The 12,477-nt window shown below is 40.4% G+C and overlaps 1 protein-coding gene across 2 annotated transcripts in view; it reads left to right on the forward strand.

The window, feature by feature from the left end:
• Positions 1 to 12,477, forward strand: part of SH3KBP1 (SH3 domain containing kinase binding protein 1) — a 509,392-nt gene that overhangs the window by 465,617 nt on the left and 31,298 nt on the right. For both annotated transcript variants that reach the window (XM_088451614.1, XM_088451615.1), the window contains one exon: positions 1,710 to 1,795. In XM_088451614.1, the coding sequence (XP_088307740.1) occupies positions 1,710 to 1,795 (86 nt within the window). The remainder of the gene's footprint in view (positions 1 to 1,709; positions 1,796 to 12,477) is intronic.

Consider the following 12,477-nt stretch of genomic DNA (forward strand, 5'->3'; position numbering starts at 1 on the left):
AATTTCCCTTTTAAACTTGTATATATAGATAAAGGTAATTGTAGGGAAGAATATGGTGTCACTGAGAAGTGTATATAGATAAAGGAAATTGTAGGGAAGAATATGTGTCACTGAGAAGTGTATATGTAGATAAAGGAAATTGTAGGGAAGAATATGGTGTCACTGAGAAGTGTATATGTAGATAAAGGAAATTGTAGGGAAGAATATGGTGTCACTGAGAAGTGTATATGCAGATAAAGGAAATTGTAGGGAAGAATATGGTGTCACTGAGCAGTGTATATAGATAAAGGTAATTGTAGGGAAGAATATGGTGTCACTGAGCAGTGTATATAGATAAAGGTAATTGTAGGGAAGAATATGGTGTCACTGAGAAGTGTATATAGATAAAGGAAATTGTAGGGAAGAATATGGTGTCACTGAGAAGTGTATATAGATAAAGGAAATTGTAGGGAAGAATATGGTGTCACTGAGAAGTGTATATATAGATAAATGAAATTGTAGGGAAGAATATGGTGTCACTGAGAAGTGTATATATAGATAAAGGAAATTGTAGGGAAGAATATGGTGTCACTGAGAAGTGTATATGTAGATAAAGGAAATTGTAGGGAAGAATATGGTGTCACTGAGAAGTGTATATAGATAAAGGAAATTGTAGGGAAGAATATGGTGTCACTGAGAAGTGTATATATAGATAAAGGAAATTGTAGGGAAGAATATGGTGTCACTGAGCAGCTTATATAGATAAAGGGAATTGTAGGGAAGAATATGGTGTCACTGAGAAGTGTATATATAGATAAAGGAAATTGTAGGGAAGAATATGGTGTCACTGAGAAGTGTATATGTAGATAAAGGAAATTGTAGGGAAGAATATGGTGTCACTGAGAAGTGTATATAGCGGTGCCTTCAGCAGCTCTGGCGACATTTCAGATGTCGGCATTGTGAGAATGTCGATTTGGTGCCTATTGACATGTTGAACCATGTCGACATTATGCATATGGACATGGTCACTGGTGACCATGTGACCAGATCACATATGTATCAATAGTGATAGCTGCAGATGCCATTTCTTATAAGAAACTCTCCAGTGCATTTTGTTATTATTTTAAAATTTTTAATGAATATACTATCACCGTGATAAGGAATTCCATGACATAGCTACCATAACAGAAATGTATATAGTAAAATCGTCTTTTTTCCATTTGGAACTGATGTGGGAATGGACCAGTGAAACAATTTACTAAAATTCATGATGAAAGCAGTATTGGCTGAAGTGTCCAGTTATCCCAATGTATGGAACCAGGGCTGTCTCCCTAGGGTAGTACTGCACAGGCATATGTTTGTGTGTGGTATGGGGAAAGTCACGTATGTCAGAAAACATGTGTTAGTCTTTCTTCTAACAGTGTCATTTTATGTTTGGATATAGTTTTGTATTAGCACAATAAATATTTTATTACAGAATGGCTTCCAGTGGTGTTTAAGAAATAGGATTACCTACTAAGCACAGTCTTTTGTTTTTTATTGCTAATTATTTACAACATTACATAAATGATGATAATTTAAAAAATGTGTATATATATATATATATATATATATATATATACACACAAGTTATTTTTTTTATCTTATTTAAATGATTAAATCATATAACAGATGTTCAAGCATGGTTACATTTGTTTTTTTAAGATTGTTTTTGCCATTTTGACAAACAGGAGCGACAGTCCGAAGGCTGAGGTGGGAATCAGTACTGTATCCAGCACTCCCGACAGAGACTCATCAGATAAAAGCAATGACATTGGTAAGTCATGGATGTGTTACTGCCAGCTTATAAATATCTTCAGAGTCCCTGCTCTGTCATTCGCACTGACAGATTCATGCACATCCTAAATACCAGCCTTCTCAAATACTAATAATAAACTCATACAGTTGTGTGAGGTTATACACAAGCACTGTACTAGTAAACACTGCAGAGATCCAAGGGGCTATATCATAACAGGCAGCACATTCTAAGCCTAGTCTACTGAAGACACTGCATTTATAATATGTTTTGCCCAATTGACCATTTCAGTGAATTTGAAATAGGTGCTTATGATTCTATTAACGTAATGATACAACCTTCAGACATGACCATTTTCCTGCAGGTTTTTATACTTTTTGTAGATGTAGTTAAATAGTAAAATATGCTCGATAATATTGTATCTTTAAAAGTCCTTTAAATTGCAGAGTAAGTTCCATAGTATTCTCTAATGTTATCAAAAGTCAAATATAATGATCATTTCCCTTATTAATGTAGAGTACATGGCATTGTCACTGTAATTTGGAAAGCCAGCTAGAAACTGTTACAGTGTGAGAACCCAATGTGCAGTGTTCATCCCCAGGCCGTACTTACTGTAAGATTCTGAACACAAGCTTTTACATATTTGTGATCCATTTATGGTCCTGAAATGGTGAGAGATCTGAGGTTATATTATGTATAAAATATTAGCATTAGAAACATATTTTAGGAGTGTTCCTAAATTTAGTTTTAAGATCAAGTCAATTTGTTTGAATATATTCCAGCTACAACTTAATGGAAATTCTTTTATATCATAAATCAGTTCAGTAAAACATACATCAACTCTGAATGATAAATGTGTGTGTACAGTTGTATCCAGTTGGTAAAAGGTGGTGACTCTAAATATTCTGATCCTCACTCCATTTAGTTTTGCAGAAGAAGATATTGGAGTTGCATGGTTATGTCATACAAAGTATACTGGTGGTCACTTGGCAATGTCATACAAATTATACTGGTGGTCACTTGGCAGCATCAAACAAAGTATACTGGTGGTCACTTGGTGATGTCATGCGAAGTTTACTGGGGTCACTTCGCTACATCATAAAATGTATATTTATGGTCAGTTGGCTACGTCATACAAAGTATACTGAGGTTCACTTGGTGACGTGATACAAACTATAATGGTGGGACACTTGGCTACGTCATGCAAGGTATACTGGTGGTCACTTCGCGACATCATACAAAGTATACTGGTGGCCACACTTGGTAATGTCATGCGAAGTATACTGGGGTCACTTCGCTACATCATAAAAATTATATTTGTAGTCAGTTGGCTACGTCATGCAAGGTATACTGGTGGTCACTTCGCGACATCATACAAAGTATACTGGTGGCCACACTTGGTAATGTCATACGAAGTATACTGGTGGTCACTTGGCTACGTCATGCAAGGTATACTGGTGGTCACTTTGCAACATTATACAAGGTATACTGGTGGACACTCGGTGATATCATGCGAAATATACTGAGGTCACTTCGCTACATAATAAAAAGTATATTTGTGGTCAGTTGGCTACGTCATGCAAGGTATACTGGTGGTCACTTGGTGACATCATGCGAAGTATACTGGGGGTCACTTTCCTACATCATAAAAACTATACTGGTGGTCACTTGGCTAAGTCATGCAAGGTATACTGGTGGTCACTTCGTAAACATCATACATAGTATTCTATTGGCCACTTGGTGACATCATACAAAGTATACTGGTGTCATACAACATTCATGTGCTTCTTTGGAGCCACCAATATAATTATAATTAATTTCAATTGAAGAGTGTCCACTGTCCGTCATTGTTATCCTGCTGAGATAGTGACTGGTCATGCACCCAACATAACGTATTCTAGGGACTGTGGTACGGGGGCCGTATTATTCATTATTATATACTTTAGTAGATATGATGCTTTTCTGTTTTTTTAATTTTGCTCTAGTGCATCTATGCATGTGGTTTTAACTTATTCATATGTAAAAAAAGCTAAGGGTAAAGTAAATCTGTGTAGTGTAATGATGAGAGTGGGTCTGCTGTGCTGAACTGTTACTGGCACTGTGCTAGTAAAGCAAGTTCTCGTGAACGAGTTAACATTTGTCACTTCTCCAATGTCATCTGCTCGAGTCACTCAGTTGTGTAACAGCTACTCTGTTACTCTGGTGCTACGGGCAGTGAGAGACCAAATCTTTACCACTTGTCTGCCAGGTAAGATTTTATTGCATTTAATTGACAGGATCTAGTCCTAAATCTCATCATATGTATTCGTTATTATCATACCTTAGTAGTACTGCTGATGTGAATTAATCCAACTTGTAGACTGTAAAGTGGTTTTTGTATTGTATTCAGCAAAGTGGGACCTAATTTTGTCCATATTTAATTTTAAAGCCATGTTCTCTTTTAATGTTTTAGAAGTAATTTATTAAGGAGCTATAAAATAAAGGCACCCAAAGTCTCGTGTGCTAAGACATTTATCTTGCCACTGGAAATTCTTGGTAAGAGGGGGTAGTTGTATCTCCATGTACTTTCTCTTCATGCCAGTAATAAACGGTATAAAAGATGCTGACTGATTACCCCAAGGACATGAAGAATGCCAACTGTACATTATTACTATGACTTGTAACGCATGAAGTTATTTTCTTTAATTTTCCAGCCACCATTGCAGGGGACACAGAGATGTGTGATGCCCAACAATGACCAGTAACTGCTCCCTGTTCTTCTGGCAAGCACAGGGGCCTGTTCCTCTGTGCATGCTCAGAACAATGTGGCAGAGGTCTCTTCTGTGCTTGTGTGGCATCAACATAGGGCCACTGAAAATCACAATGAGGCTTTACTGCACATGTGCCAGCCACTGCACACAGGAGGGCAGAACAAGGTGCTCAGGAATGTGGACTGGCATCAGCAAAGTTTGCTATGGAGCTACACATGGCCACTGTGTATTGGATAGTGCAGTGGTTCTCAAACTCGGTCCTCAGGACCCCACACAGTTCACATTTTGCAGGTCACCCAGCAGGTGCACAGGTGTAGTCATTACTCACTGACACGTTTTAAAAGATCCACAGGTGGAGATAATTATGTCACTTGTGATTTTGTGAGGAGACCTGCAAAACATGCACTGTTTGGGGTCCTGAGGACCGAGTTTGAGAACCTGTGGGATAGTGCATGTAAGAAGATAGCTTTTTGCGCCTCTTCTGCAGTATAAGTGGGCTATGTTTACTCTACAATTGCCCCAAACAGTTCTGTATCAATGATAGTTACCCATTCTGCCTACCCCTAACACACTCACATTCCCAACATCACTGTCCGGTCTTCTGCTTATGACTCCCATAGTATGGAAATAGAAAAAATAAGTGGGATATCTAACCATTTTCAACACAAGTGGCATAGTGTACCCCTAATCTATCTTTTCCCAAAGAGAATCTGTAAAACAACACAATACGTATCTAAAATACTAATAACATTTACAAATGTAAAATAATTAAGAGCTTACCAGAACCGAATATTTTTGAGATATGTTGATATCTTGGAGAAGATATTTTTTGACACACAACAGATTTACCCTCAGTAAATCCACCTCCTTTAGCCACTTTTTGTAAAACATGCAAAGTATTTATTTATTACTAGCTATAGCGCACACAGTGCTTTATAAGGAATATTTGGCCATTCACATCAGTCCCTGCCCCAGTGGAGAGTACAGTCTATGGGCCTGATTCAGAGCCGCTCGTAAGCGGCCGCACGTTCGTTCCGAGCAATGTTTGCACAACTGCGCATGCGTACGGATCGTAATACGCATGCGCGAACCAGTCAGTGCGGCCGAAAATCGTTTGTTCGCTAAATAGCGAATGCCTGCTATTATGAGTGACAGGAGGAGGCGTATGTGGGTGGTAACAGGGGAAGGTGCTTGAAAACGGGGAGTGGAGATCAGAATGCAGGCGTGCTTAAAGGTCAAAACGGGCGTTTTATGGGTGTGCATAATTAATACAGCAGCGTCATTGACCACGTCACTGGGTTATTTTATAGTCAGAACTGCTCGCAAGATTGTGGTAGGAAAAACCAACCACAAGAATAGCGAGCAGTTCATACGCTGGTCGATGTACTCGATTAATCTAATAAATAGCGGACATGACGTAGGATGCGAGCGGCCAGGGGGCGTAGTTTTCCAAAAAACGACCGCATGTTTTGTATGCTCATTCAGACCTAGAGGCGTCAACAGACCGCAAAGAGCGAATGGTTCATTTGAATAGCCACCCCTGTTTTCTGAACGAGCGAGCGCAAATAGCATCCAGCTCTGAATCAGGCCCTATATTCCTTACCACATGTTCACACACATACACTGTAGCAGGGCTGTAGAGAGCTGGGCCGGGACCTGGTACATTTTGGGGGCATGGCCTAATCACAGGAGGCGTGGCCACTCCCACATTAGGAAAAATAGGAAAAAAGTATTTGCAGTGCTAGAAAGCTTTGCTGCGTGCAGAACAGGGAGGCCCCGTGAGCCCCTCAGCCAGGGGCAAATCCAGGGGCGGCGTTCAGTGTGATCACCCATTGTGCCTCTCCCATCTGTGTATCCTGTATATGTGTGACCTGTATTGTGCTCCCCACCACCTGTTTATCTGCATTATATTATATATCACCCCCCCACAAAAGAAAAGTAGGACTGTATGTCCTATATTGTGCCCTTCCCCTCCCCTTTATGTCCTGCAGTATACACCCCCGCCCCCCATTTCTGTGTTTTTGTATTGTGTCCCCACACCCCTATCTGTATGTACTGTACTGTCCCCCCTCCCAAGCTGCATGCTTTGTATTGTCTCCTCTCCCCCACTCCAGGCTCTATGTTTTGTACTGTGTCATTAATGCAGCTGGGACCAGAATAGGCACCGATTAGTTGTCCATTTTCCACTTTCCACCGGGGGAGCAGTATTTCCCTTCTCTGGATGAACAAAGCCTGAATATAACAAACCTTCTACTTGATAGGTTTGTGACTGTATAAACCTTACTAGCTATACTGAAAATATATCAGTAGTCTGAACACTGATTTTAAGGAGAGAGAAATCCCCAATGGTCCATTTGGAAAATAATGCCTTCATAAATCTCTTGTGGTTTTGGCACCTTTCTCTTATTCGCTAAGTCATGTACAATATGTTATTTTGTATTTTCTTATTTATTTCTCTTTTTTCATGTGGGAGATGTGTCATGGCCAGTTGATACAATTTATATTGAATTTTGTAAATGAATATTGTGTTGTCCTTGAGGGATAAACTCCTGAAGCATATGACATTTTCCACCAGATGTTTCATTTGCTTGTACATAACTTTCATTATATGTAAAGAGACCAACAGATTGACACTAACAAAAATGTACATATAGCAAATATATAGACACAAATACATACATTGCTATTAAAGGGATTGTTTATTTATCTTTTATATTTTATCCTAGAGAAGCACTCTCATAGCTTTCTGTCTTGTACACAAAAAACAGAACCTGTTAATAGTAGATAAAACCTTGCACTTTGTCCTCACTTATAACAAAGTGTATAATCTTCCCTGCAGCATAGTCTACAAAGTACTTAATTAGATGTTCCCAAAGTACTCCATTATATTCTACAAGTCTATTCATTTACATCAGCATTAAAGCACATTTACTAGGCTTTACGAGTGTGTGTTAAATGTGTATGAGCCCCTACTCTCTAACCATTATTTATGGATCCAACTTACAGTTAAATAGGACATATTTGACCCCATATAACGAGACATAACCCCTTTAGCATTCACTAAAGGGGTTATGCTCTCCTTTAAATTCTTAACAAACAGTGGTAAATGAAGATTACCGCTGCTTGTCACTGTGGGCTGTATTCAGTTAGCCGCGATAAGCCGTTTTCGGTGAAAAGTTTTCGCCGGTGCCGTCATTTCACCAAAAACGTATCCCCGTATTAAATTCCAAAGACTTTTTGCCGGTACGGAAAGTCAATGCATTGGAATAGGCGAAGAAGATTCGCCTATGAATAGCAGCCAAAAAAGTGCAGTTTAGGGGTGCAAAGTTGCGGTAACCCACCTGCAGCCTTGGGACAGTCTCCAAAGGTAAACTGTGTCAAAAAAAGATTAAAAAATACTTAAGAACACCCCAAAAAAGTACTTTCATTTTGGGGGCAAAAAAAAAGTTGGGGGACAAACTTAAAAACTAGCAAAATAAACTCCAGGGGGGTCCCCAAGTATGCCCCAGGTGTTTTTAAGTTTGGTGGATTTTTAAAGTTTTTGAAAACTTCACTTTAGCAACTTTAAAATATGCTAGCACCCATTTTCATGTACCCCAATTTTGCTGGGACTACTTATCTCTGCAAAAAAACCTCTGCTAAATGCTCTTCTTCACCACTTATGCAAAGACGCATAATAGCAGCTATTGAGATCATTTAAGTACCCCAGATACCTTCAGCAGGGCTATTCGGGGGTATCCATAGTGATCCCCCATGTCAGTGCATCTTTTGGGGGATGTCGAGCTGATTTCCCCAAATCTGACAGCACTTTTCGCCTGTTTGAGTTTCGCCGGGTCCCGTTTTCACGACCTTTGGAATTGAATAGGGCAAAAGGCGACCGCATGCAAGAAAACTGTTTTCTCCAAAAACCCGCGATGTAGGCGGAGAGTCTGGGAGGCGAAACTTAGCCGACTTTTCGCGGATATATTGAATATGCCCCTTAATCGCTTACACAGTCTTCGGATGTCAAGTTTGTATATGTATCGTTTACACCTCTTCGGATGAAAAGTTTGTCACTGTATCGCTTACACCGTCTTCGGATGGTTCCCCAGCAACAGCCTTTCTGACTACCGCAAAGTCTGCCAGGCATTGCTGAGTCCCTGCCAGGTGAAAGTGTCATGTGCATGCACAGACTGGTCATCTCACATGCGCATGACACAGCAGCCCGTCGCTGGCAATGATAAGCTGCCAGCAGCAGAGCGGAGGACACTGCCGAGGAAGGGAATGTGGCAGGACCTCACCAGAGTGGTACATAATGTTGAACACCAGTGGCATAATCTTTAGAGTCACTAAGATAGTAAGCAAAATATGTCGCTGGTATTAAAACTCTTTATTAAATGGGGCCTATAGTACTACGGCGAAAACTCCGGCATGCGAAAAGTCCTGGACTTTTCGCATGCCTGAGTTTTTGCCGTCATCGCTAGTTTTGCCTCCGGAAAAATACCGCGCTCGTCACCGCGATTCGCCCTATTCAATTGTAAAGGACGCGAGAACGCGTCACTGTGAAACTGAAATTGGCGAAAAGTCCTGTCAGAGTTGGGGAAATCACCCTGACAGCCCCCCAAAGATGCACTGACATGTGGGATCACTAAAGGATACCCCCGAATAGCCCTGGTGAAGGTATTTGAGGTGCTTAAATGCTCTCAATGGCTGCTATTTAGCGTCTTTGCACAAGTGGTGAAGAATAGCATTTAGCAGGGTTTATTTTGCAAAAATAAGTGGTCCCAGCAAATTTGGGGTACATGACAATGGGTGCTAGCATGGTTAAAATTCGCTAAAGTCCATTTTTGAAAACATAAAAAACACACCTTCAGCAAGCACCTGCAATATAAAAAACAGCTTGGCCATACTTGGGGGACCCCCTGGAGTCGATTTCACTAGTTTTTAGGTTTGTCCCCCAACTTTGGTCTCTTTAGCCCCCAAAACTACAAAAGTACTTTTTTGGGGTGTTCGAAAGTATTTTTGTAACTTTTTTTGATGCAGTTTACCTTTGGGGGACTGTCCCAGGCTGCAGGGGTGTTCCCGCAACATTGCACCCCAAACCCCCAATTCTGCACTTTTTTCCGCCTATTTCACAGGCGAATCTTTTCCGCTGGTTACAAGGCGCAGACTTTTCGGACCGTTGAAAAGTCTTTGCAATTGAAAACAGGGAAAAGTTCTCGCCTGTAGAAATTACATCACCGGCGAGAACTTTTTGCCGAGCTCGGCTTTTCGCCGGCAATTGAATACGGCCCATAGTGACCAATCTATTAGTGCAGTGCAGATGAAAGCACTCATTTTATAGGTCTGTACATGCCATGGCTTTAAACTTAATTATGCAAGGGTAAATGTAAAGTTTAGGAAAGTGTACAGGAGTCCCCGCTTTTCATTGATCTGCTTTTCAGCATTCATTTAATACAGTGCTTTTCGATGTGCACTACTTTCATTATTTTCAGCGCATATTCCGTTCATTCTGCTGTTGTTCGACCTGACGTCAGTGGACGTACTTCATACAGTTTTTTTTTAATAAGCATATACCTTTTAAGGTAAGCAATGTGTTTTCTGTATTCACTTACATAGCGTATAAAGGTATCTGAATTCCCAGTTGAAAAAACGAATGTTCTGTTTTTCAGCAGTTTCCGCTATTTCGGCCAGTGTACACAAACTAGCCCGCCATATATATGGGGCCCTCTTATACTGAATACAGTTATACTATTATAATTATCAAAGAAGGAATGAGCTTATTATCACTTTGGTGCTTTCTTTCACACCTCTTTTGTGTAGGTGGATGGGACAGAAATTTTAAGAACAGTGAAAAGTGTTAATAAAATACAATTAGATTTACTAATTCAAGTTGGATTTCTGTAGTTTTCACCCTATTTGAACCAAACTCACCATTTTACTGGTTTTGTAGCAATTCTGTTGCTTCTATTTTCTGAAACACTCTGTAATGCTGACCTATGCGGGCTGCATGCATACCAGCGCAGTGAGTGGGGGTTGCAGCTAATCAGAGCAGAACAAAGCAATCTCCTTCCTGCCATAGTGTTTCCTGCAGGATATTTTAATGCAGATTATTGTGATTGAACAGAATGAACATCATAGTGAATCTTAACAAGGGAATGAATAACAGATCTGCACTGGAACATTTTATTTTTCAAAAATCATTTAATTATTATGACCATCAGATCTCAGATTATAGGACTATATTATACGGAAAAATACTGAAATTGTTTTCATGTCCAGCATTATTTGTCATCACATACTGGGGTGGCAGCCTTACGTGCCTCCCTTTGCTGCAGTCAGAACTGAGGTCCTGCATAGCTTGTGTCTTTCTCATGTCTCTATGGTGCCATCAGTATTACTACAAGTGATGCTTCTCTTTTCCATTCATTTTCCATCAAGCATTCTTCCTTCGCATCTATTTACTATGGGTAACTACTCTTCTTCACTTGATGAGGGTAAGGCTCTTTCACCTATTCTCTGTTCCACGAGTGTAGCTTGCTGTAGCTGTAGATTAGATGCATGTCTGATCGTCAGCATTCCATCACCTTCTCAATGCTAGATTTCTCTGGGTTCCTACACTGACATATAAAAAGAATGTGAAACGCCATGTTGTTACATCATTACTACCACACGATATCATAGATGTAATCCGACTTATTGTAGTCAGTTACGAATGTTAGTGCACCGATTAATGCATTATCTGTCCAGAGCACTGGTTGCTTAGGAGAGATGACCAATTATTCAAGGAAAACAATTATTTTATTATGACCTTACTGCTGTCAGCTTTACTTAAGGGGCCTAGCCATTACCCGACTTTATGAACAATCCGACCAAAACCAGGAGGTTTTGGTCGCATTGTTCACAAAGTCGGGTAATGGATAGCTGGCAAGGACCAGTGATGCGCGTGCACCCTGGGTCCTTGCCGTCCCCGACTATCTACTGAACATGCCCGTCAACCTGAAAACGATCGTCAGGTTCGGCATGTTCAGAAGTAGGAGGTCGGGCTCCTTCACTGAATGACGTTGCGGGCATCGCACCTCGGCGACCTGAAGATCTGAACGCTAGACGTTCAATCTTTCAGGTCGCCTAGTGGATAGGCCCCTTTAGAATGTCTCTATTGATGGAGACTGAGAATAACTGAAGGGTTCAGGATAGTTACAGGTCGGTCTGAGAGATCATTTCACAGCATTTAGAGGGGATTTCTGGTCTTGCTGCCTTCATTCATGTTCACTCCAAATAACGTATTTTAAGAGCTTCATTGAAATAACTAACAGCACTGTTGAACTGCAGGTTAATGTCCTATAACAGTTGTATTTGCACACCCAGTATTTAGCAGTGTCTTATGGCAATATACAAATTGCAAAGTATCCACAGCAGAGGACATATAGAATGATCAGATTTGTGGCTAAGGGGGAGGACAATTTATTAAAACTCTAATCAGGTAAACAGAAGCAGAATGTGTCAAATCAAAATGCATTTGATTCTTAGCTAAACAATCCATATGATCCAACGTGTTGTATCAACAGGAGATGCGTGTAGGAAGAGCAACATGCTCTTATATATTGCCTTTCAGTGGTCTGGTCAAATTATTGCATCAGTAGGGACCACACTTATTCTAATATACTGATGCCCATATGCACCCATTCGTCTACTGATCTGATTTTGTTTTTACACTATGTAGACAAAAGTGATTGGACACTCCTGCGCAACTGAAATGCATACGGTACCATTGCACATGAGTTCCAAATGGCCACTAATGTGGTGGTTTCGACAACAACACTTGATAGGGAGGCTCATGCACTTGCAGTTCTACGGAAACAACAAATGTTTTTATCAGGACGACAATGCCACCTGTCATGTTTCCAGGGCGACGCTGGACTGGTATACAGAAATTTCGGTAACCTGGATGGACTGGTCAAATCAGAGTCCAGA

Source organism: Taudactylus pleione, unplaced genomic scaffold (genome assembly GCF_031769625.1).
Source record: "Taudactylus pleione unplaced genomic scaffold, aTauple2 ptg000026l, whole genome shotgun sequence".
Lineage (NCBI taxonomy): Eukaryota > Metazoa > Chordata > Amphibia > Anura > Myobatrachidae > Taudactylus > Taudactylus pleione.